The sequence below is a fragment of the Mercenaria mercenaria genome, unplaced genomic scaffold, assembly GCF_021730395.1.
Source record: "Mercenaria mercenaria strain notata unplaced genomic scaffold, MADL_Memer_1 contig_1010, whole genome shotgun sequence".
Classification (NCBI taxonomy): domain Eukaryota; kingdom Metazoa; phylum Mollusca; class Bivalvia; order Venerida; family Veneridae; genus Mercenaria; species Mercenaria mercenaria.
Genome location: NW_026458979.1, coordinates 5,312 through 29,490, shown reverse-complemented (window position 1 = coordinate 29,490; position 24,179 = coordinate 5,312). Strand labels below are relative to the sequence as shown.

The following is a 24,179-nucleotide window of genomic DNA, read 5'->3' as shown; positions in this document are numbered from 1 at the left end:
TTAAGGTTTTTATTAGTCAGTGTGTCCTTTGAAATTTAATATTTAAATATTTCAGGATAGTCGCCATTTTGAAAAATCTTTCTATGAATATTTCTTTCTAATAAACTTTAAGTCGGAAATAAATGATAAACCATCAAAATATGGTTAATGATGTAATATATATATACAGTAAAACCTCTCCAGAGCGGCCCTCTCTTAAGCAAAATCGGATTCCTCTCTTTAACAACATCATCAAAATGTTTTTAAGCTGGAATATACTATCAAATTTGCCTCTCCATAACAACAACCTCTACATGACAGTCAATATTTGTATCTCCCAAAGGGTGTTGCTCTACAGAGGTTGCACTGTATAGTGATAAGCTACAACTGGAATAAAAGTTTCCATAATAGCACTTTATAGACGATTTACAATGCGGTTGGTTGCCACGTACTTTCGAGGGATGTTTTGATTTTCATGCGCATTTTACGTGTGACAGAAAGGCCACTAAACGATAAGTAAACCTACATTAAATTATCATTATATTACGAATTGTATTGCCACTATAAAAAAGATCACACAATTTATTGTTAGGAGTTGCTCGGTTAAAAATACGTATTTAATAATCATATCTTACCTGAGGTTCCGCATTTTTTCTCAGGTCTAGAATCAACTCGCAAAATCAAGATTAAACTTGTTCCTAACATTTGAAAATGCAATATTTTCTTGAATTTTATCTGTCAAAATAAATTTTTCCAGCTTTAGTATTTATTTTTCTCGGACTCGGATGATATTTATTAATATTACATGAGATCTGTCTAGTAATCCGTGTTACAAATGTTTAGATAATACTGGAGGGGCAAAATAAGAAAGTCTTCTGCTTCTGTTCATGTATGAGTTCAAATTTGCAACTGTTTATCACGCAGCATTATACCCTTAGGCAAGATACGCTTGTGAATGTGTTTGCAAAATATTCGATGAAATATGGAAAGTGTAGGTTTTCAATCACAATCCAAAGGAAAACCTAAATCTAGACGAAGATACCTATTTACAGATTTTTACATTTACCACTTACCATGGAGGCCTCTAACGTAATCAAATACAGTGAAACCATGAAACCTGTACATAATACTTCTTGTGCGAAGAAAAAACTGCGGCTATTCGTAGATTCGTGAATTTTTTTGTTTGAGGTTTAAATATGATAATAAAACATTTGACACGTTAAATAATTCAAAATAATATCTTAAAATTAGCATGCAATGTGCGGTTCACTTTACTCATGGTCAAATATCTCAAAAATAAGCACAAGGATCTATACATTTTATTTCGCCACATTATAGGTCATATGTTTATTTACAACTGTGAGTTGTTTCATTAAAATTTACATTGTAGAATTTCTTTCCGCGAAAATGTCATGAAAGTTACGATTTTCCCACAGACCCCATCATGAAAACTTGCGAGGTCCAAATTTTTCAAATCAGTCTAGCAAAAAATCAAGCACACGACCCCTATCTGTTTTATTTGCTGAGTTATCCAAGTATATTCTTAAGTTTTGAAGAAGCAGTGTTTAGCAGTGTTTAGTCAAATTCAACACTACCTTGAGCCTTGCGGCATTAGATCGACGATTTATATGCCACAAAAGTATCTAAGCTGACAAACAGAAGCCCCTGGAACAAATCTCTTGAGTTAGAATCTATACTTAGTTTATATACTTAGTTTATGATTGTCGGCAATTTACACAAAAGTTTGTATTTTTTTCTATTATTTGAGTATCATGGGATAAAGACGCACACTTTTACCGTATGCCTACAACAGTGTTTCCACCACATTAAGGCGTAACATTTATTAACCGTTTACATCAAGCAATAAAAAACATACATTTTGTCGGCGCAGCACGATAATTTGATTTCATTGATAAACATTATCTGCCAATATCATTATAATGAATCGGTTCATTCAAACGAAAGTGATCTTACCTTTATAATATACAATACTTACAAAAATGGTGCAAAAATAATTTTATCATAAATGTGCCGTTACTGTTTATTGTGAGTATAACATAAAGGGATGAAATCAAATTCTGTTTCATCTATAGCAAATTAATATTCATGATTTATAATAAAAATATGAAAGCATCACTTTAGTCTGCATAATTCAATTTTAAAACTTTCTGCTTCTCAATATTGAGTAATGGTTCGGGTGTGATGTTTCAAAATATTACGGGGATGTAATAGAAAGGTAACACAGTTGTATAGTCGAGAGGAATCGAATAACTATTACCAGGTTAAACAGAAATGTTAAGCCTTGGATTAAATTGATGCAATTTATTGTTTCTATCATAAAACGGGTACATTTTTAAGGATACGTTAGCTTATTTACAGCATCCTGGTCAAATGCACCCTTCATGTTGTATACCAGAGTGTTGCAAAGCAAAACGGCTAAAGTGAAAATTCGGTTGTCGTGGTTGGGATCTCCCTGTTTAAAAGATACAACACACAAGTTTAATATATGATAATAAACGTTAATTACTTTAATACCATGTAAATAGCACTGCTAAATACAATACAGCTGTGTTCATAATTACTCGTTATTTCTTATGTACTATTCGTAAACATTAGCTGTTTTAACTTACCACTTTAAATTTTACAAGTCGTCTTTTCCACTGTAATATCTGTATTGTTTAAAGACCCACCAAAAAATAAGTGTATTCTTTTGTTTTGCCAGGTTGGTAATTATATCTGATTTGCATAAAAATGAGCTACAATTTGACAGTGGCATATTATAGGCAAAGAGAATGAATAGACTGTTTGAATATTTTATTGAATTATTGTATAATAATGCACAGTACTTAGTGTATTTAGTTAAGATTAGACTACAATTTGTTTCTACAGCGTAAGACGGTTGTTAATCGTATTTTTAAAGCTATACTGAAAAGGGATTGACTGATTAAGTTAGCAGACGCATTAATTCAGACAGCGCCGAAATTGCCCACCTGTCATCTTGTAGTATAGCTGTTTTATACTCTGTATTATCAGTTTGATTAGAATGAAGTTTACGTGGCAGAAAAATAAGTCGTTAAGCTTTGGCGGGTCATTAAGTATACTTTTTTGTCCAGTCATAATTCTTTACATATTTCATTGCAGGAACACAAAAGCCTCATACTAAATGTTATTCTAAAGGTATGTTTAAAAACATAATGATAGTTTATTTATTTCACAACTGAATCGAAAGAAATTTTCGTTAGATAAGCACCAATCACTGAAGCACATGGAAACGAATTTACAGAGCTAAATTATATTTAAATGTGATTGATTCCCCACACTGAAGCCCTGTTTGAAATTATTCTTGCATAAAAGAACCGTTTAAATTGGAATACAATAAATTCCCTTCAGGAGTGTCAAAACTATTGTATCCAATGCAAAATTAATATTAATAAAAACCTTTCACCCTAGTCCTAGATTGTCCGTATTAAAAGAAACATGTACGGTTCATAATCAAACATCCTATGAAGTCTGACCTATGCTTGCCTTAACATTCTTTAGTTATCTTGTACTTTTACCTGCCATTCTAACAAGCAGCACGATAACAGTTGTCTACATACCACGGACTTCCATGAAGTTTGATGGCAGAAGGCTCAAATATTCTTCAGATATTGATTAGCCACAAGACCAATAGGCATCGACCATTGACTTATTGTTTTGAGCTCCTGTATGGATGTACATTGTTCTCATTTTATGACAGTGGTCACATAGTTCTTGTAATAACTGACCAGAAACAAAACTGACCAACACACCAACTGGCCGACATGAGCAAATCAGTACTAGTGTACCCCTTTTCTTTGGAGGTTGGATACAAAACCTTTTTAACATCACCAAGACCTTCAGTGTCAAGCAAAACTAAGACGGTGTTCGGTTTTTCAGGATGAATACGACACCAGACCCATATGCCTTTTGTTTTCGACTCAATGGTATTACCAAGGGCGAACCCTGAAAAAGAGGGTTGTACTGTTTAAAATGTCAAATATCGTAAAACATTACCCTTATGTAATATCACAAAGAACACAAGGTACACTTACACACAATTGTTTACTTGTGTAACAATGTATATGTGTAACGTATTCATTTAGCTTGAGTGAAGCTCTCTTTGGGCCTCTAAACAAAGATCTGTTGCTCAAAATTTTAGAATATGACAAAGTTCGTAATATATCCTGTCAATTCGGTTATTGGACCTTTTCAATGTAACTGTACAATATAGTTTCACTTAAGCTGGTGTCGGTATGTTGGGGTGGAAGTAATGTAATTTAAACAGCTGTATTTTAACTTTTTTCATACCACTTATTAAATTCTAAAAAATGTAGACTTCAAGTTATTGGGTATCATGTACGGCGGTAATCTCGATTTCAAAAAAGCTGTTCTTTTATCCTGTTTGGTTTCGTATGAACTGTTATGTGGCACTACATTTCTTAAAATGCACTTTAACATGCAAATGATTTATTGATAGTAAGGGGCATATAGTAAAACAGAAATAAGTTATTGGTTAACCAAATATAAAGTTTACAATCTATGCCAAATGGTAAACATCTAAATAAAGCGTTTTACCAACAAGCCATTGATCCTATTGTAAATATATTAGTTTTAGTTTTAGGAAAGTTGGTATGTGCTAAATCTGAATGTTATGCATATACTTAAAATCACTTTTGGAATCGAATGTTAGAAGGTGTACAATGCAAAAAAAACAAGGATAAATATCAAACAGTGAATGCCACGTTCCAAAAACGCAGCCTCCAACCAAGATGGCAGGCATAATTGCCGCCAAGATGTACAAATTCTTTACAAATATTAATATTTTCTTGTAAGCCAAAGAACAATGTATAATAATAGTACATATAGCAGTGTGGTATGCAGTTACAGCATACCATTATTACAAGCATTAAGGATACAGTTTCTGGCGCTGTTACTTTGACTCGTTGTTCAAACATACGCCCATTAGATTGTGCAGAAACACACTCTTGTACACAATTACAATTAGATAAATCGTTGAAGGTTGTTGCATCATCTTATGACAATTATCTGACCGTCCATGGTAACGGTTGCTGAATGAACCTAGAAAAGGGCCTTCAAACCAAGCAAGCACGAGAATGGTTGTATACAAAAAAAAAGTAAATAGAAAAAGTGGAATAAGTCAAAAGTAAATAGATCTTATTTTTGCCAGTTTCTTGCGCATTTTCATGTAGAACGGGTGCTTAAATTACAATAAGCACTGCTAGAATGCATTTTGAATGATGTTCATGTTTTACTCCAACGATGATCGGAATCGAATGCAGGTGCAAAATAGGTGTCCAAGAGCAAAAATTCGTCACATTTAGGGTAGCAAACTACCGGTAAATGGTATTTCACCAAGAACTATTCAACCCGTTTTCCTTCTTGGATTTAAGAAAGAACGTTCATGAACTGTAACTGCAGGGAAAAGCTGTATTCTGTGAAGGTACATGCCAGCCCGCTTAGCTCAATAGGGAGTGCTCAGATCTACGGATCGCGGGGTCTTGAGTTCGATCCCATGGCGGGGCGTGTTCTCCGTGACGATTTGATAAAAAACATTGTGTCTTAATTCATTCGTTCACCACTTCTGATTCATGTTGGGAAGTTGGCAGTTACTTGGGAAGAACAGGTTTGTAATGGTACAGAATCCAGGAACACTGATTAGGTTAACTACACGCCGTTACATAACTGAAATACTGTTAAAAAACGGCGTTAAACCCAATACCAGCAAACAAATCTGTAAAGATACGTAAATAAGCTCTTAGCTGGTCGTCTGTTATATTAATGAATTAGTGACCTTTTATCTATAAGCGCCTAAATAGATCTTTTCAGAAAGCATCATAGCTTGTCTTGAGATTCATAAATATGTCGTTTCTTAATGATAGCAAAAGACGTTTGTGTGCAAAATAATCAAGAGGTTTATATCTATAGCTCTGGCGGCCTCTTACTGCGGTCAAGCAGAATCATTTTCGAGAAAATTCAAGGATGTTACAAAAAAAATAAAGTTTGGTGAAGACCCATCAGGCCATCTATGAGAAGTCATCTAAATGTTTTTCTTTTTAGTTCTGGCAGCTCCATTGGGCGGTCAAGCGGAACCGTCAGAAAATTAAGAATATTCTATCCGAGGATGTTACTGACGAATTTTGGTGGAGATCAATTATATTATACATGATGGTACATGAGCGAAGTCAGTTAATGCAGTGTTTAACTTAACTCTTCTGTCCAAGTAAAGTCGATCATAAACATTTAAAGAAGTTGAGAAAAGGTCCGTAATAGGAAGCAGCACATCAAATTTGTTAGAAAAAGAGTTGTTTGTGTGTTTTCCTATCTATAGATTTAGAAGCCCTTTAGTGCGATCAAGCGGAACCATTTGAATAAACTTGAAAAAAGCCCTAACAAATATGATACAGACAATAATTCGTGAATATTCATTAAGCAATCCATGAGAAGTCATTCATCTAAAAGAGATTTTCTATGTAAAGCTCAGGCGGCCCTCTAGTGCAGTCAAATGGAATAATTCTAACAGTTCAGAAAAGTCTATCTTAGGGGACCTCCTAGGTTGCTACAGGCAAAGATAAACGAAGATCAATCAAGCGCTGTTTCACAGAAAATCATTTTCGTGCTTATTTCGTATTACAGAGGGCAACAGAACTGAGTTTTGCGGGAATCCAGAAGAATTCAGTTAAAGAGGTTTTTCCCTATTTTCAGCTCTGTTGGCCCTAAACTTCACTCAAGTGAAGCGATTTGCAGAAATTTCAAGGGAGGACATATAAAGGATATACATACCGCGTTACGTGTAACTCTAACAATTTGTTTCAGGGGAGCAGATGTTTCAGGTACAGTTTCACATGCATGACGTTTAAAGTCGGATTATTCACCTGTTCTAAAAGCTCAGACACGGTGAGCAGAGTGAGCAGAAAAGTTTATCTGATATTGTTAGATCATTTTCTGTCTATAGTTTTAAACAATGTACTCACCTTCATTTGCTTGTGCTAACCTATTCATTAGATAAGACTTCCCCGTTCGGTAAAGTCCAACAACGGAAATTATAACCAATGGCCAGTCTATTCTTGATATTTGCCCCAGGACATCCTCTTCAATCGATAGAACATTCTTCGTCCCAGTGCTTATCAAACACATTGGCCTTTTGAAGACGTCCATTTCGTGATGTGACCAACCTCTGTAAGCATACTGCATAGGTTAATTGCTCTCTTCAAAGTAGAACAGTACAATACAGGCGAAACTATCTGATAATTCAAATAATATAATTGAAAAATATAATTGTTTGCCTTAATTCAAGATCAAGATGATCACTCAAGACCTTCGTGAAATACAAACGCTTACTACCATCTGGTAATAAATATTTCTTTCTAAGGGCTTTGAATTACAAACTAAATAAGTATGCAACCAACTGGACACAACACGTTAGGGTCCATGATGTCAAACTAGAGTGAAAGAGCTTTATTTCAAGTTCCGATACGACTTTTAAGAGTGTACCAGGCTATAGATGTGAAGAGCAAAGGCCTAAAACAGAAAATATAAAAATAATGATATTTCTCACGTGTTTTGTCGACATGATATCTCCTCTAACTTCGCCTGCAATTCACTTTCAAATTTTCGTCTGATGCTGTAAAAATATGTTGTTTTTTTCGTCATCATCTACATTTGTATAGCCTAAGATAACAGCAAACTAAGCTCTTGCAAAACAAAAAATTATAATAGTAACCAACGTTGCAAGCCTAAGAACACTTTTCACAAAACATATTGCATGCCAATACAACATCTTCTTCTAAGTAAGTGGGCATATATCATATAATTCATGAAGAACATGTGTAGTTTGAAAATGACTTGAAATCTATCTTTGGTTAATGCTTTCGAATTTGATAATCTGTATTTTAAAAAACCAATGTATTGAATTGCTAAGTAAAAAGTCGATAAAAATATAATGAAATATTTTATCATACTATTTACCAATATATACTGTTAAGTTATATTACTTGTGTTTGATTTGCATTCTGGAAGTCTACAAATGTTAATACGAGTAGCTTTTAATATCTATCAATACAAATCATTTTTAAACATAATTTCATTTTTAAATTAGTAAGAAAACTGATATAAAAACACATGCATTGTATTTTATCATAAGGCAGTGAAGTTATTTCATGTCCTAATAAAAAAATAGAAACTTCACTAGGGAGCCTGTGGTCTTGACCTTTGCACATGACACATAGCCTTGTAATTGTAAATATTTATACCAGACAAAAAACATCATAATTTTTTCATCATCAAAGGTGACATTAACCTTAAGTAGGGGTCGGAGTCTTACATGCAACAAATCATTTTGTTATGGTGATTGCTTGCATCAAGTTATTTGAATATCCATCCATGCAAAGTAATTTACTGACCAGACCAACAAAAACAAGAGGGCCAGAGTGGCCATACATCGCCCATCTTAGACAATGGTCAACAAAGATAACTGTGCATAAAATGTTAATAAGAACCTCTTAGATACAGTGGAGAGTAACGACCCAGTTTTAAACTCGACCAAGAAATTATCGATGCAAACATTATGAAAAGTTTCATGAAGATTGAACTTAAAATGTGGCCTCTTAGAGTATTCACAAGGTTTTAATTTGCTTTGTCCGAGTGACCTAGTTTTTTATCCCAGAAAACTAATTTTAGAAAATGACCGAGATATAATCAAGACAAACATTCTAACAAGTTCTCTTGATAATTGGACTTAAAATGTGGCTTCTATAGTGGGCACAAGGTTTTTCTTTGAATTGATTGGGTGACCTAGTTTTTGATTCTAGATGACCTAGTTTTGAACTCGACTGAGAAATTATCATTGGAAACATTATGACATGTTTTCACAACTATTTGACTTAAAATGTGTCCTCTATCATGTTCTCAAGGTTTTTCTTTGATTTGAGAAGGTGGCCTAGTTTTTTAGATGACCCAGTTTGAAACTCGACCGTGATATCATCAAAACAAACATTCTAACAATTTTCCTTGACAATGTGACTCACAATCGGCTTTTAGTGTGTTCATAAGGGATTTGATTTGACCGCGTGACCTAGTTTTTGACCAAGATAACCTAGTTTCAAACCCATCCAAGAAATCACCAAGCCAAACATCATGACCAAGTTTCAAGACAACCGGAATTAAAATGTGACCTCTAGAGTGTTCGAAATGTTTCTCTATGATTTGACTAAGTGACCTAGTTTTTGACCCTAGATGACCAAGTTTTGTACTCGACCGAGAAATTATCAATGAAAACAATATGACATATTTTCACAACTATTAAACTTAAAATGTGACCTCTAGCATATTCCCAAGGTTTTACTTTGATTTGAGACAGTGACCTAGTTTTTGACCCTATATGACCCATTTTGGATATCATCAAGACACACATTCTTACAAGTTTCCATGATAACTGGACTTAAAATGTTCTGCTCGACCCGGGGCTAGAGGGCGTGGACGGTAGCTTGCATTTTCACTGCCGTCCATGAACAGGCTCAATCAAACCGAGCCTACAACATTTTCATTTATGTCGTGTTGTAGAGATGGTACCTACCCAAATAAATCAAAGGGGGGCAACTCTGAATTGATCAATAAACTGAAGCCAACATTAAAGATTGGTCAAAAGTGAAAGAAAAATCAGATAGGTCCTTTTTCAAACAACTTATCAGGCAGACAAAATATGACCTACATTTGTTTAAATCCCTTTGTATTCAATATACAATATGCACGCTTTTCTCATGACTTACACTGACAGTTATTTTGTAAGTTGTAGTGAGGCCCTGATGGAAAGTTTAGTAATGCATGAAGATTATATAGAATAATGCATACATTCCTTTGAAGAAAATTAACGACATTAAGAAACGTTATTAAGTTTTGATCTTTTAGCCAAAGTTGTTTATTTATTGTTCTAAATGGTGTTACATTTGTTTACACAACATTTATATATCAAAATGTAAAATGTATATATCCAACAATGAGAAATAACAAAAAAAGTTAAATTGGTAACACAAAAATTCATTGTCGTCAAATATAATTACAATGTTTTAAGGTAGTGGTTATAATTACTACATGTTAAGGTAGCTGACAGGTAATGACTCTATGTAATGTATTTTAAGCAATTCTCAATTTAAACATTCTCTGGAGTGAACCAGCACGATCATTTGCTTTCCTTGAAAAACGAATAAATGCTGAAAAATCATATGGAGATTACTTTATTTGATGATTTTCGTTACATGTCAACTACCCTAAACAAACTAAAAGGTGTTTTATTTATTGTTGAAAACAAAGTAATCGGATAATTTCAGATATCAACATTAATTTAAAACTTATACTGTTTACACAACTTGAAAAAAAGGTTTTTGTTGGGGCCTCTCATTTACAAATATATCAACAATTATCACCTGAATTGAGTGCATTCATGAGTGGAAAATAGTGATGGTAAAATGGTGTAGGGGTTTGTTTACAATATAAAATCTTTAATAACTTCTTTAAGGTACATTTTTGGTATGGTTTTGGTAAGCTTATAATAAAGAGCATGTCATTCTCTTCCACTCAGCATTTTTTCAAGTGTTTTAGACTCTTGGCTAGTCTTGGAATTTGACTTTATTAAAAAGACAAAAGGAAGTTCAATATAGGCCCTTTCAAAATGTTGAAAGTAGAGTAAACTTACCTTATACTCTATTGAATTTATTTAGCTGTGGGAGCTTTTGATATAGACTATAATTGGGGAAGTCCTAAAATCTTTGAAAAACGGTCAATACAAGAGTTGTTCATTTTGCTTCAGATATTTTGAGAAAGTCATTTTTTAGGTATCAAATATTTCTATTTTTGACATGGAGAAGAGGAAAACCATAAATATATTTAGAAAACTGGTGCACTTAGCTGTCATTTCACTCTAAAAAAAACTATAAAGATGAATTTGAATTTTTTAGTTACCATCTCTACGTGTTGGGCGACCTGTAGTTTTCCACTTTTTGTTTTACTGTGTTCACAAGGTTTTCGTTTGTTTGACCGGGTGACCTAGTTTTTGATGCTAGATAACTAAGTTTCGAATTCATCCAAGACATCATCATGGCAAACATTATGACCAAGTTAAATTACAACCGGACTTAAAATATAACCTCTAGAGTGTTAACAAGGTTTTTCTTTGATTTTACCTGGTGACCTAGTTTTTGATCTCAGATGTCAAAGTTTCAAACTCGACCGAAATATTATCAAGACAAGCATTCTTACAAGTTCCCATGACAATTGGACTTAAAATGCGGTTTCTAGCGTGTTGTTAACGTTTTCATTAATTTGACCAGGTGACCTAGTTTTTGACCCCAGATAACCCAAATTCGAATCTGGCCTAGACATTACCAAGACAAATATTCTAACTAAGTTTCATGTAGATACATTAGATAATGTGGCCTCTAGAGTGTTCACAATGTAAAATGTTGACGACAGAAGACAGACACCGGACAAATATTGATGACAATAGCTCACCTTTAAGCACTCTGTGCTCAGGTGAGCTAAAAAGGCAGCCCCTATTGCATACACAAGGTTTTTATTTGATTCGACCGGGTGACCTAGTTTTTGACCCCAGATGACATATATTCGAACTTGACCTAGATTTTATCAAGACAAATATTCTGATCAAATTTCATGTAGATCTAGTGTAAAATGCAGCCCCTATTGCATACACGATGTGTTTCTTTGATTTTAACCCCAGATGACACAGTTTCGAACTCATCCACGAAATCATCAAGCCAAACATTATGACAATCGGCCATAAAATGTGACCTCTAGAGTGTTCACAATGCTTTTCTTTAGTTTGACCAGGTGGTCTAGTTGATGACAATAGTTCACCTTTGAGCACTTCATGCTCAGATGAGCTATTAACATCTTATCTTTGACCTCAAAGTGTGACCTTGACCGTCCAGACAGGGTCTTGGATCTTGCACGTGACACATTGTCTTATTATTGAGAACATTTATGTCAAGTGATTTTTAAATCTCTTGATGAATGGTATAGTTATGAACCGGACATAAAACTGATACTAGAAACCTTAACCTCCGAGTGTAACCTTGATCTTAGAGCTATGAAAATTTGATCTTGCGCAAGACACTTTGTCCCATAATGGGGAAAATCTGTGTCAAGTTATTTAAAAAAAATCATCTTGGATGGCAGAGTTATGGACCGGACAATGAACAGCCCATGGTAACCTTTACCTATAAGTCTGACTTTGACCTCGGAGCTAGGGGACAGGGTCTTGTGTATGACATATTGTCTTATTATGGGAAACATTTGTGCAAAGTTATTCCAAAATCCCTTCATCTTCATGGATGATAGAGCTATGGACAGGACACGAAATGTTATGGAGGGACGATGAACGGAAGGATGCAACTCATTTCTATGTCCCATTTTTTCTTCGAAAAAGGCGGTGGAAAAATACTTTGGAAACCGTACAACAGCTGGTCAGGTAAATTCCATTATGTCTCATATATATGAGTAATTTAAAAAGTATATGGCATGCAGTTATCAACACTTGAATTCTAAATCCAAATTTGTTGAATACGATATACTCCAAAGAATTCACGACAACGTTGCAAAGATGACATCAGAACATTAAACATGCTGCATTACCCTTAAATCCGAGATGTTGAAATTTCATACTTATTGTTATAAATTCCCTTTGATGATAAGTATAAGCTTTGAAATGAATGTTATCGAAACTTTCCAACATTTAACAGCCATGTTACTGGTGATTAGGCAGGACGGAATATAATGTTTTGAGACTTGATTCGATAAAGTATACATGTTATAACCTGCTTGATTGATTTGCAACGCGTAAGGCAAAATCGACGTTGTTTGAACATATCGACGGCAAGTGATTATGTATTTTAATATGAGTTATATCTCTCTTTCCACACATTCAAGAATAGAATGTACTCTCGAACCCGTAAGATGCTACGTTAAATTTAGAATGTGACTTTACGTTTACCAGCTGCAGTGTTTCTGCCTGTTGTCTTCAATGTTACTGACTTTGCAAGTAAGTCTTCCTTTAAACATCTTCAATCTAAACACTTGAAAACGGTTGAAAACAATTTATCTAATGGCAATACTCCACGCCTTTAACCTTTTTAGTTACAACATATATGTAATAGGAACCGCCATTTTTCTTCAATATTTCTGTGCATAAAATTCATTTACAAAGTCCTTAATTATTTATACCGTTTTATGTCAAAAACATAAACTTAAAAGCCTTTGTTGGCATTCTTTCTGCTTGTTATAACACGATTAGAAATCGTAGATATTGGTATAAAATCTTTGAAACTTGGCGGTCTGTTATGCTTTCAGGTCTTCCTTGTATTAACGTTTATCTGCGATATTAACATTGCGTAGCTCTGACATTGCCAGTTTTTTTCACTTTCGGTGAACTATAAACAAATTTTGGTTTTTTATATCAATATAACACTGAATATATGTGCACAGATGCATATAGAAGGTGTAACAATGGGGTATCTTAAATTGAAAACATTTCTTAAGCAGTGATTTCGATTTAGCTTTTATAAAGAAAAAAAAAACTACAGAAATGTAAATTCCGATTATAATTATGGCTTTTGTCAAGTACTTAACCCGTAATGATGGATAAAAGATAATATTCCTTTTTTGTTAATTTTTAATATTCTGCCAAATATATTTACAAATGCCTTTTTTTTTACCTTTCCGTCGTTTGTATAATTTGTTTGTATAGTCAAATTTTCCAGAAAACTAGATTATGATTTCATACAAGTTCCGAAATAATTTAGTACCTTGTAACAATTCTATGGCATTGTCCAATTTGGAATGACCTCAATAGTTTAGTAGTTACCTTTCCTGGCTTGTTCTAGTGTCCGTCTTAGGAATACCGCTGCCTGGATGCTGTTCGGTCCTGAAGGTGACAGAAACAAACAAAGGTAAAGGAACAGTACCAGTCCGTATCTATATTTGAACAATCAATAAAAAGCAACACTATTGGTATAGACTGTCAACAAAACTATGCAATTATTATTATTATTTCTAACCAATAATGACATCCTGTTCTGTCGGAGAAGATGATACCGATTTGTGCCACTAAGTATTATGTTAACTGTCAAGTTATTGTTCTTCCTTTCGTGTCTTTATTTTTACATTTAGTGATATCGCATTTAACAGAAAAGCAGGATTTCAATACCACGAGTAGCAACAAATTCGAAATCATGACGCCAGTTCGTGAACGCTTTATACAGATTATGCAAATTTGCTGTTAAAACCTTCTTTAAAAATATCGAATAAGAATTTAGAGGCTTAGTTAAAGGTATACAGTCCAGAAGCCTGGGTAGCGTTTCGTCTTTTTCCTACAATTATACACAAGATCAATAATTCAGTATAAAACAACAGAAAACTACTCGCGAAATCCTATGCAAATGAACAAACTACAGTTTTCATAAAATTTCAGTGTATATTTCATTTTTGTTATAAAATAAAATTATTGAGATATCTAACAATTTTTAAGTAAAGCACTGTTCAACAGATTATTTTGTTTTGAAAAGAATATCAGAATCCTGTATACATTAGACAAAATATGTTTGTTATTCGCCACTTCACACCACTGAAATGTGTTGATCTTTTGTTCAAAGTATCATCATAATTTAATAATCTCTGAAAGTTTTGTAAGTTATCTCCAGTTTCGTAGTTTACCTTCAAAAAGTAACTGATAACAATTTACGTAATTGTACAGTGTATTATTTTTTTTAACGTTTTCTTCCGCCCGCCTGTGCGTTCGTCTGATTCTGAAATACCTTCCACAAAGTTCATAACATATGAGTAGAATGTTTATAATCTTATGTTTTACTTAATATGATCTGGTATTTTTTCACTAATGTTATAGACTTTCTCAGCGGGGAATGATTTTATTACATTGTGTTGTCTAACTTGTTGAAAATAGGGTAAGTGCATGCCCTAAACGCGTTTAAACCCCCAGATTCCTTTATATAGGTTACTGACCGTTCCAAGGCGGTTCCCCTATTTTCAACTTGTTTTCTATCTGTCTTGTATTTTGTGTTGCGTATGTTGTTTTGTTTGTTGTTAGCGTTTCTTTCTTCTTTCTCCTCACTTCCCCTATCGCCCCCATCCTTTCCGCTTGTATTTGCGCTCCCTTGCTTTGGCATCCCCTCCCCTTTACTGTGAGTAGGGTTTCGTGCCCACCTTAATTTTGGCTGCCGGAATCCTAAGGCGGTGCCCGATTGTTGTTTTTTCCTGCTTATGTGTGTGCGTTTGTGTGCTTGTGCGTCTGTGTGTCTTGGGCGGTGCCCTACAGTGTTGTTATATCTTACTTGTCTGTTTATCTATGTAAGTTAGTTTTGTGTGTGAGTGTGTGTGTGTGCGTGCTGTGCGTTAGTGTGTGTTTTTTTTTTGTCTTTTGTACACGAGTGTCTGCGTTGCGGTGGTTTACGTTGTAGAGCAACTGTGATTAAGGAACGTAGCATTCCCATTTGAATATTCATCCTTGTTCCACTTCCCCTTCAACCACCCCCTCCCACTTTCTACCCCCTACCCTTACTCACCCTTTTTCTATATTTTGCATAAAATTTAAATATACTTGTTGGTTTTTTGAAGCAACCCGTCTATAATATTTTTCCATTACAGCTTGTTTTTGTTATGGGCCTAATTTGCAAATGCGTGGCTCTGAGACTGTGTTTGTGGTGCTCTGTGCTTCCGAGAAATCTACCCTTACCTACTATCTTTTATCTCCTGAAGTCGATGTCAAATAATAACTGTCTATAGTCACACAACTGGCTTGAATATGAATTTGTACAAACCTCTTTTCTTCTGATGTCGATGGGGTATCTCTCTCTTCATTCGGCATGTGAGGAGAATCAGATCTTGATTAAAAAAAAAAAAAAGAATAATAAATAAGGCTACACCATCTGTCCGAAAAATGCTATATATATTTCATTAAATGAACAATTAAAAACCATGAAATATCGGTAGGTAAAACATATGCGCCAATCATGACAATAATTGATGTATATAGAGCATTACAACATTAAGTTATTTAACTCTATAGCTCCTTCTCTTTTAGTAGTTTTGAGTAATGACATTTCAAATTCGAAGACGGCGAATATTGGAACGCGAATATTTGTATAAACCTCTTTTCTTCTGATGAAGATGAGGTATCTGTCTGTTTATACGGCATGTGAGGAGACTCAGATCTTGATTTGAAAAACAAGAATAATAAATAAGGCTACACCATCTTTCCAAAAAATGCTATATATATTTCATTAAATGAACAATTAAAAACAATGAAACATCGGTAGGTAAAAATGACAGTAACTGATGTATATAGAGCATTACAACATTAAGTTATGTAACTCTATAGCTCTTTCTCTTTTAGTAGTTTTGAGTAATGATAATTCATATTCGAAGGCGGTGAATATTGGAATGCAACGAGTAATGTCTATAGAGTGAAAAATTTACCATGTGTTTGACGTCATCAGTCAAATGTGTATAATAGCCTCTGCTTCTTCCAAATAATCACTTCTGTGTTTTATCTTTATTACGGCAATGTAAGTAACTAAATAACAAAATAGTGAAATATATTCTTTTATCCTACCTTCTTGTGAAAAAAAGGGCAAAATCTAGGGATATAATAAATTTTGCTTTATTAGGTCAGTGACTGAATAAACTTTTGCCGGACTTTTTTGTACTTTTTTCTTAACGACGCCATCTTTCTTTTTGTATTTTTAGATCAACCACTAAAGACATATTTATGCAACGATTAAGTTTCAGTAATTTTCATAAAGGGGTTTTATTAGCTACATGAGACCAACAATGAATATTTGCAATTACCGCAAGAAGTTTTTTATAACGGAATCTCTCAAGGAAACGGAAGAGCGTCTACAAACGATATTTTAATTTCTTCACTTAAATCAAGGAATATTGCATTTAGAAAGGAATGCTACAAAGTCTACACCAATCTCCTTCATGGAGACGCTAACTTGTATACAGCCGTTACAAGACAGGAGACATGCATAGGTCCTGCTTCAAGTTCAGGTTTTTTTCAAGACCATCCCATGAAAGCCAAGTTGGATGGCTACCCAAAAAGTAGGCTCAAGCGTAACAGCTTCGATCACGAGGCAAAGGAACTCGATCGAGAGTTCGAAACTGATCTGAAAATACCAACGATTCCCTTAGGTAGAGAAGACATTATAAACCCTTTAAGGAATGATCTGTCTTCAGTGACTGTGAGACATGCTGTTCTTCATCTTGACCGCGGGAAACAAGAGGATGAAGGTATTCGGAAGAGCCTCACATTAGCCATGATCAATGAAGACTATCCTCCGGAAACATGGACTCATGTCTATACAACCGGATCAGCCACATGCGCCATCAAAGATGGTGGAGCAGGAGTTTTCATTCTATATCCATCTGGCAAGAGAGAAACTACAGCTACAGGAAAACACTGCAGCAATTACAAGACGGAGACTGAAGCACTCATGAATGCCGTCTCAATGACTGAAGAGTCGGCAAAAGAGTCTCACAGATGCACTGCCTGTCATGGAAGTTCTAACCAACAATAAAGCTCCACAGCTAGCTAGAAGAATGCAGAACCTGAGTATCACCTGCAAAGTAACAATTCAGTGGATTCCATCCCATTGTGGATTTGCAGGCAATGAAGAGGCAGACCAACTGGCTAAGCTAGGAGCTCAGTCAGAACAACCAACAACACCTGTGAGCTACAAGGAGAAAGTCACCATCATCAAGGTACTAACGAGACCATAGAGGAAGATGCTTTTCATCTCCTTGATCGGTCTGAACAAATGATGCTACTCAGCGCACAACAAGCCCAATGCTCACATGTACAAGAAATGCAGACTGGCACCATCACCAACCTGTCCATGCGGTGAGGAAGATCAGACTACGGAGCATGTACTCCAGAAATGTAAAAGGCATGACCAGGAGCGAGCTGCGACTTGGCAGATAGATACCTCGATCCACCAGAAACTGTATGGAGGCATTGAGAATCTGCGGCAAACTACAGGTTTCATCGAGGCTACTGGTCTGACAGTGTAGGGCGAACGAAGAAGAAGAAGAAGAAGAAGAAGAAGAAAGGAATGTTATTGAATCAGATCGTCAAGGAAACGGGCGCCTATTTTTTCTTTCAAGTGGCGTTATTGTCTGTCGAAAAATTAAACCCATGTCTAACGGTTTCTTGTTGAGAACGGGTATCCTTCACATGGCAGCAAATTCAAGTTCTTTCATCATGTTTAGTAGTACACAGAAGTCGGGTACTAAACGTAAGGTAAGCCTTAGTTTTTCCTGTTTTATTTTATAATGTTAGGGATTTTAAGAGCAATTTCAATTCAAATTACCAAAGAGGCTGTGTAAATTGGCCACAAATATCAGTGGCGTACTAATTTTCAAACTGTTGTTGAATAAGACACCTACCATACTGGTGGGTTATCTTGAGTAAAATGATTTTAAATCAGACTGTAGGATACATAGAGCATTAGGTTACTGTCTTATAAATTTGAATTGATTAGGTTCGTCTACGAAATATTAGAAGATCTCTGCTAAAGCCACGCTTTCATATCTTCTTCTACTTCACCTGATAAATTTAAATTTACAAGACAGTTACATTATATTTTATATTAAGTTGATCTAGTAAAATAATCAATACATATGCGCTAATAATTAGGACCACTCTATTTCGTACATATCCAACATTCCATATCATCGACAATTTAATAAGCGATAAATTTTACAATAAGAAATAAAGGACAAAGTATATAAATTGTAATATTTTAAGATCTAAAAAGATATCGTTTTACTTCCAACGGCAAAATAAACTTGAAACCTTTATCTATCTTTTGAAGCTATTCTTTTAAAAATAAAATAATTATAATTTGGTCCTTTTTTAAATTAAAAAGGATAATCCTCTGTCATAATAAATATATAGGAAAACGTGCGCTTTTCTACCTAAGCTTAATTTCAAATTATAATAATTTATTCGCTAAACAAGATATAAAATTACTTCCAACGGCTTTTGATTGGTAATTTATTCAGCTTTATAAGTATGTTTGTTTTATATCAAAATCATACGAGAGCATTTTGGTCCTTTTTAAAGTTCTTTACACTAACCATACATTTTTAAAGTATAAATATTTTTATTTTCGTCAGAAGTAGTGAGTTTTCTATTTTGGCTGACAACTTTGTGATCATCTTATCCTTCACTGATCATTCCTCATGAAATATTATGTGATAAATCCTTTACTGTGATACATATATGTGATCTCAATTAGCTTTCATAAATTATTCAGTATTTAAGATTATGCATCTTGCTTTATTACTCAAAATATAACAGTTAAACATGACTTTCTGTGTCATGCCGCCAATAACAGGGACCACAATGGAAATAAGAAGAATCATTTCATCTTTTTTGTGTTATCCCTGGTATTGGTGAGCATTGCATGGCTTTGCTGAGTAATATGATATAACTGTCTAATGATTTGTTGGTTTGTCACTATGTAATATTTATTATGCATTGATTTGTCATTTGTTTTATCGCTATATTGCCATGTCATGTACACTTGTGCCAAATAAAACTTACTTACTTACTTACTTATTTTTGGCGATAAAAATTTAGGTAGTCATGGTTACAGTTCTTGCCGGAGAGGCCGATATTATAGATGCGTTCATTGCCTATTCGACAAATATAATGCTGATGTCCTGATGATATTTTCATAAAACTAATGTAAAGATGATCGGAAGGAAGAAATATGAATTTGCCTTTTCTATTTTATTCATTAAAATGTTATCATAAAATGGAGGTGTAATAAATTAAATCATTTGAAGAATAAACGACTTATTACGTGTTACTATTTCACACATGATCAAACAATGTAACTGACTGATCAAAGCGAGAATTGTTATCAACGCCATTTAAATACGTTTGAAATTACTTAAAGACCATGTTCCTATTAAGCACGTGTATAAATGCCCGTGCATGAAGTGACTAAAATATAAACTGTTATAAGCAGCGGCAGTGAATATTTCTCAGGCTTCGCGTTTTAGTCTGTGGGAAAAATATTTACGGATAATATCATGCACACTGTCTTATAATGCTTGGGCACAGTAGAGATCATGTTATTTTATCATGCCCTCCTTAGAGACTGTATTCAATATTACTCCCTGAAACCATTATCGACTCTTTTGTAATTATATCATTTTGTCAAAACTCCAGCAGTTAGATCATTCATATTAGCTATGAAATCTCCAACTGTAAGAATTTGGGGCTTTATTTTATGCTAACTAATGAAATACTGTATTCTATCAGTAAAATATTTTCATATCTCATCACTCACACTGTGAAGATTTGAAATCTATATTTTCACACTGTGAGAGATATAGCTCCGCCCCCTCATTACATTGTGTATGAATTTTTAATTATTTGCTTAAAACAGGATGAAAATTGTAGTCGCACTTTGTTCTTTATAGTATATTTCTCGATTCAAATTATTTTACTTTAAGAGAATTTCATAATGTTATGCAGCAAAAAATAAAATAAAATGGAACTTTATGTTGTGTGCGTCTTTATAACGTCACAGCACGTCTGACACTTCATGTCTGTTACGCGCGTCTGTTCCCGCGCTGAGATAAAATAGTTGCAAAATGCACACCTCAACGTAATTGAGCACAAAATAAAAAGAAAATTTGTTTGTTTTTCGTGAATATGGAATATATCTCACCTCGAAGTGAGAAAATTTTCACATCAAAATATTTGAAATTTTCTCACTTCTCAGTGAGATATATTCCATATTCACGAAAAACAAACAAATATCCTCTATATATTCAATGTAAGGCTATTATATGTACACCGCCTCCATTGTTGGTAATTTGAAATCGCTGTAACCTCTCACGTATCGATTGACATGGGTTCGAGTCTTTTGAGATAAACTGCCCGCAAGTAAATAACTGTTCAATTCAATTATCAGTAATAATAAAAAGCCTGAAATACTATAAACAGATATTAAAAAAAAGACACAAATATCAAACAGGGAATAACACGTACCTAAAAAATCTATAAAATTTAAGTCCACAAGAAACTCTTTACCAGGTAGAGATAGATCAAAATACACCTAAAATTTGGATGTACCGTGCATGTTGTACCACAGAAAAGTGGTCTTAATTTTTCCCTACGGCCAGTAATAAAAAAGTTACAATATAATCTATTTATAGTAACAACAAAGGGACATAATTCTAAAAAAAGTGTGCCTCATAATGGTGAACATTTCTACCAAGTTACATCAAAATCCCTCCATGCATGAAGAAGAAATGCTCCGGACAAACTCATTCTTGAATTTGACCTTTAACCTCTAAGTATGACCTTGACCTTTGACCTAGGGACCTGGTTCTGGCGTGCGACAATTCGTCTCATGGTGGTGAACATTTGTGCCAAGTTACATTAAAATCCCTCAATGCATAAAGAAGAAATGCTCCAGACAAAGTCATTCTTGAATTTGACCTTTGACCTCTAAGTATGACCTTGACCTTAGACCTAGAGCCGGGGCTTTGCGCACAACATGTTGTCTCATCCAGGGAAATGTTTGTGTCAACTGATATTTAAATCCTGTTTTGCATGACAAAGTTATAGACCGGACAGGAAAAAAATCCTATTGACCTTAAAGTGTGACCTTAACCTTTAAGCTAGGGTTCTGGGTGTTGAGCATGACACGTCGTCTCATCATGGGGAACATTTATGCCATGTAATATTGTAATCCCTAGATGGATGACAAAGTTCTGGACCGGACAGGAAAAAAACCCTATTGACCTTTGGCCTCCAATTGTTACCTTGACCTTTGAGCTAGAGGTCCGGGTTTTGCGCACGACATGTTGCCTCATAATGGGGAACATTTGTGCCAAGTAATATTAAAATCCCTTCATGGATGACAGAGTTATAGACCGGACAGGAAACAGACCCTGTTCATGCCATGTTAACATTTGACTGCTAAGTGTGACATTGACCTTTGAGCTAGGGGTCTGAAAGTTGTGCACGACACATCGTCTTATTATGAGGTACAATTATGCCAATTGATATTAAAATCTCTTCATAGATGGGAGAGTTATGGACCGGACAGGAAAAAAGCCATGTTGACCTTTGACCTCAAATTGTGACCTTGACCTTTGAGCTAGGGGTGCGGGTTTTGTGCACGACACATCGTCTCATCATGGGGAACATTTTTACCAAGTAATATTAAAATCCCTACATGGATGAAAGAGTTATGGAACGGACACGAAACAGACCCTGTTCATGCCATGTTAACATTTGACTGCTAAGTGTGACCTTGACTTTTGAGCTAGGGGTCTCAAAGTAGTGCATGACACATCATCTTATTATAAGGTACAATTGTGCCATGTGATATTAAAATCCCTTCATGGATGGGAGAGTTATGGACCGGACAGGAAAAAAGCCCTGTTGACCTTTGACCTCCAATTGTGACCTTGACCTTTAAGCTAGGGGTCCGGGTTTTGCGCATGACACGTCGTCTCATCATGGGGAACATTTGTGCAAAGTAATATTAAAATCCCTTCATGGATAAAAGAGTTATGGACCGGACACGAAATTGCATACGGACGGAATGACGGAATGACAGAATGACGGAATGACGGAAAAGCGCATTCCTATAGTCCCCGAAACTGGTTTTCAACCAGTAGGGGACTAATAAATGTATTTTATACTTCTTTGATTTATCATCATATGATTTTATGTTAAAGATTCTTAAACTTTGATAAAAGAAGCCTCGTCTTGTGGAATAACCAGCAAAATGCATTTGGATCAATTTCAGTATGCGCGCCCGCTAACCCTGACATTCACTTTGAAATATCATACACTGTTTACTTGGAGTACAAAGAATTAGCTTCCTTGTTTTGTGAAAATAACGAAATCTGAACACTAAGACGGTACAAAAAATAAAATCTGAAAAGTAGATCCCTCGAAAGCACCGAGAACAAGGCAACAGTGAAAAACTGAAAGAACTGAAAGAAATGAGCGGACTTGGTATAAAACGGCTTTTAGGACGTGTTAAACTGATAATGAATTTCAAATAGAAACCGGAGATATTGTGCCCATTCCAATGACCGGTAAAGGAGAGTAAACATGTAAGACTTTAGTGGAAAGCATCAAAACGCAGTACATTCCCTTTATTATCGATTATACGGATGAGATCAAAAGATGAATCAAAAGTTAGATACGGCGCCCTCAGTCTACACTTTTTACGTTTTAGTAACAACGTAACAGATCAATAATGAAACAGCGTAGAAAAATAATCATATTCATTCTGACATGTTAAAATATAAAGTGATGTAAAAATGAAAAAAATAATTTGAAAGGACGCTATGACATCAACGGTACTGGCATTTACAAATAGTGGCATTTTGTCACGTGACATAAAACATCATTAAAAACAAGCATCCCTATCACCATCCTGTTTGCGGATTGAAAACAGAAAGAGCCTGTTCAGGGAATTTTCACCAAGGTTCCCTATAACGAGGTGCAATGCACTGCGATAGCATTTGGATAGAATTCGAGATCCCATATAGCATATGATATTGCTTATATAAGAAAGTCCATGCACCAGTCGAATGGCTTGGCCTTAACAACGCTCAATTTGATGTGCCAGCATGAAACCTCTTCAATTTTCTGTACAGCCACATCCTGACTTAAACTCGTCCGCAGTTTCTGTTTGATCACTCCATACTACTTTTGGCGGCGTATTAACATTCAACTTGTACTCTATAATACTCATTTGGTGCTCATCTTTTTAAAGTAGGTAGTATACTACAAGCATTCATAAACAGAAGCTAAAGTGAAGATTTACAACGTTTAATACAAATTAAATGCGTATGTATATTCATTCTTCTTCACAGTTACATTAAACTGTCTCCGATCTGATGCTTAATGGTTTAATAATCCTAAAATAATGAATAGATTACCACAGAAACGCTACTAAACAGTGCGTTTAACTGAAATTATTGGGAATAAATTGGGTACATAGTTACTAATTACGGCTATTTTCAAATAAAATTGGGCAGATTGATTTGTAATACTTAGTTATTTTCGTTTTTATTGATATCTTGGT

At 34.7% G+C, this 24,179-nt stretch overlaps 1 protein-coding gene across 1 annotated transcript; it reads right to left on the bottom strand.

Moving 5' to 3' along the window:
• Nucleotides 1-2,332: 2,332 nt before the first annotated feature.
• Nucleotides 2,333-15,907, bottom strand: LOC128551355 (guanylate-binding protein 3-like). Its single transcript, XM_053532205.1, has 5 exons — nucleotides 15,861-15,907; nucleotides 13,892-13,951; nucleotides 6,993-7,195; nucleotides 3,836-3,963; nucleotides 2,333-2,452 (listed from the first exon to the last, which is right to left on the bottom strand). The coding sequence occupies exons 1-5, from the start codon at nucleotides 15,905-15,907 to the stop codon at nucleotides 2,333-2,335; spliced, it is 558 nt and encodes a 185-aa protein (XP_053388180.1).
• Between the last annotated feature and the right edge of the window lie 8,272 nt (nucleotides 15,908-24,179).

What these genes read in the sequence shown, in the direction of transcription:
- LOC128551355 (XM_053532205.1), bottom strand. Translation starts at nt 15,907, where the DNA reads ATGCCGAATGAAGAGAGAGATACCCCATCGACATCAGAAGAAAAGAG. An exon ending in TCGACATCAGAAGAAAAGAG is followed by an intron (nt 13,952 to 15,860) that starts GTTTGTACAAAT and finishes TGTCACCTTCAG; the next exon opens with GACCGAACAGCATCCAGGCA. An exon ending in ACTAGAACAAGCCAGGAAAG is followed by an intron (nt 7,196 to 13,891) that starts GTAACTACTAAA and finishes GTATGCTTACAG; the next exon opens with AGGTTGGTCACATCACGAAA.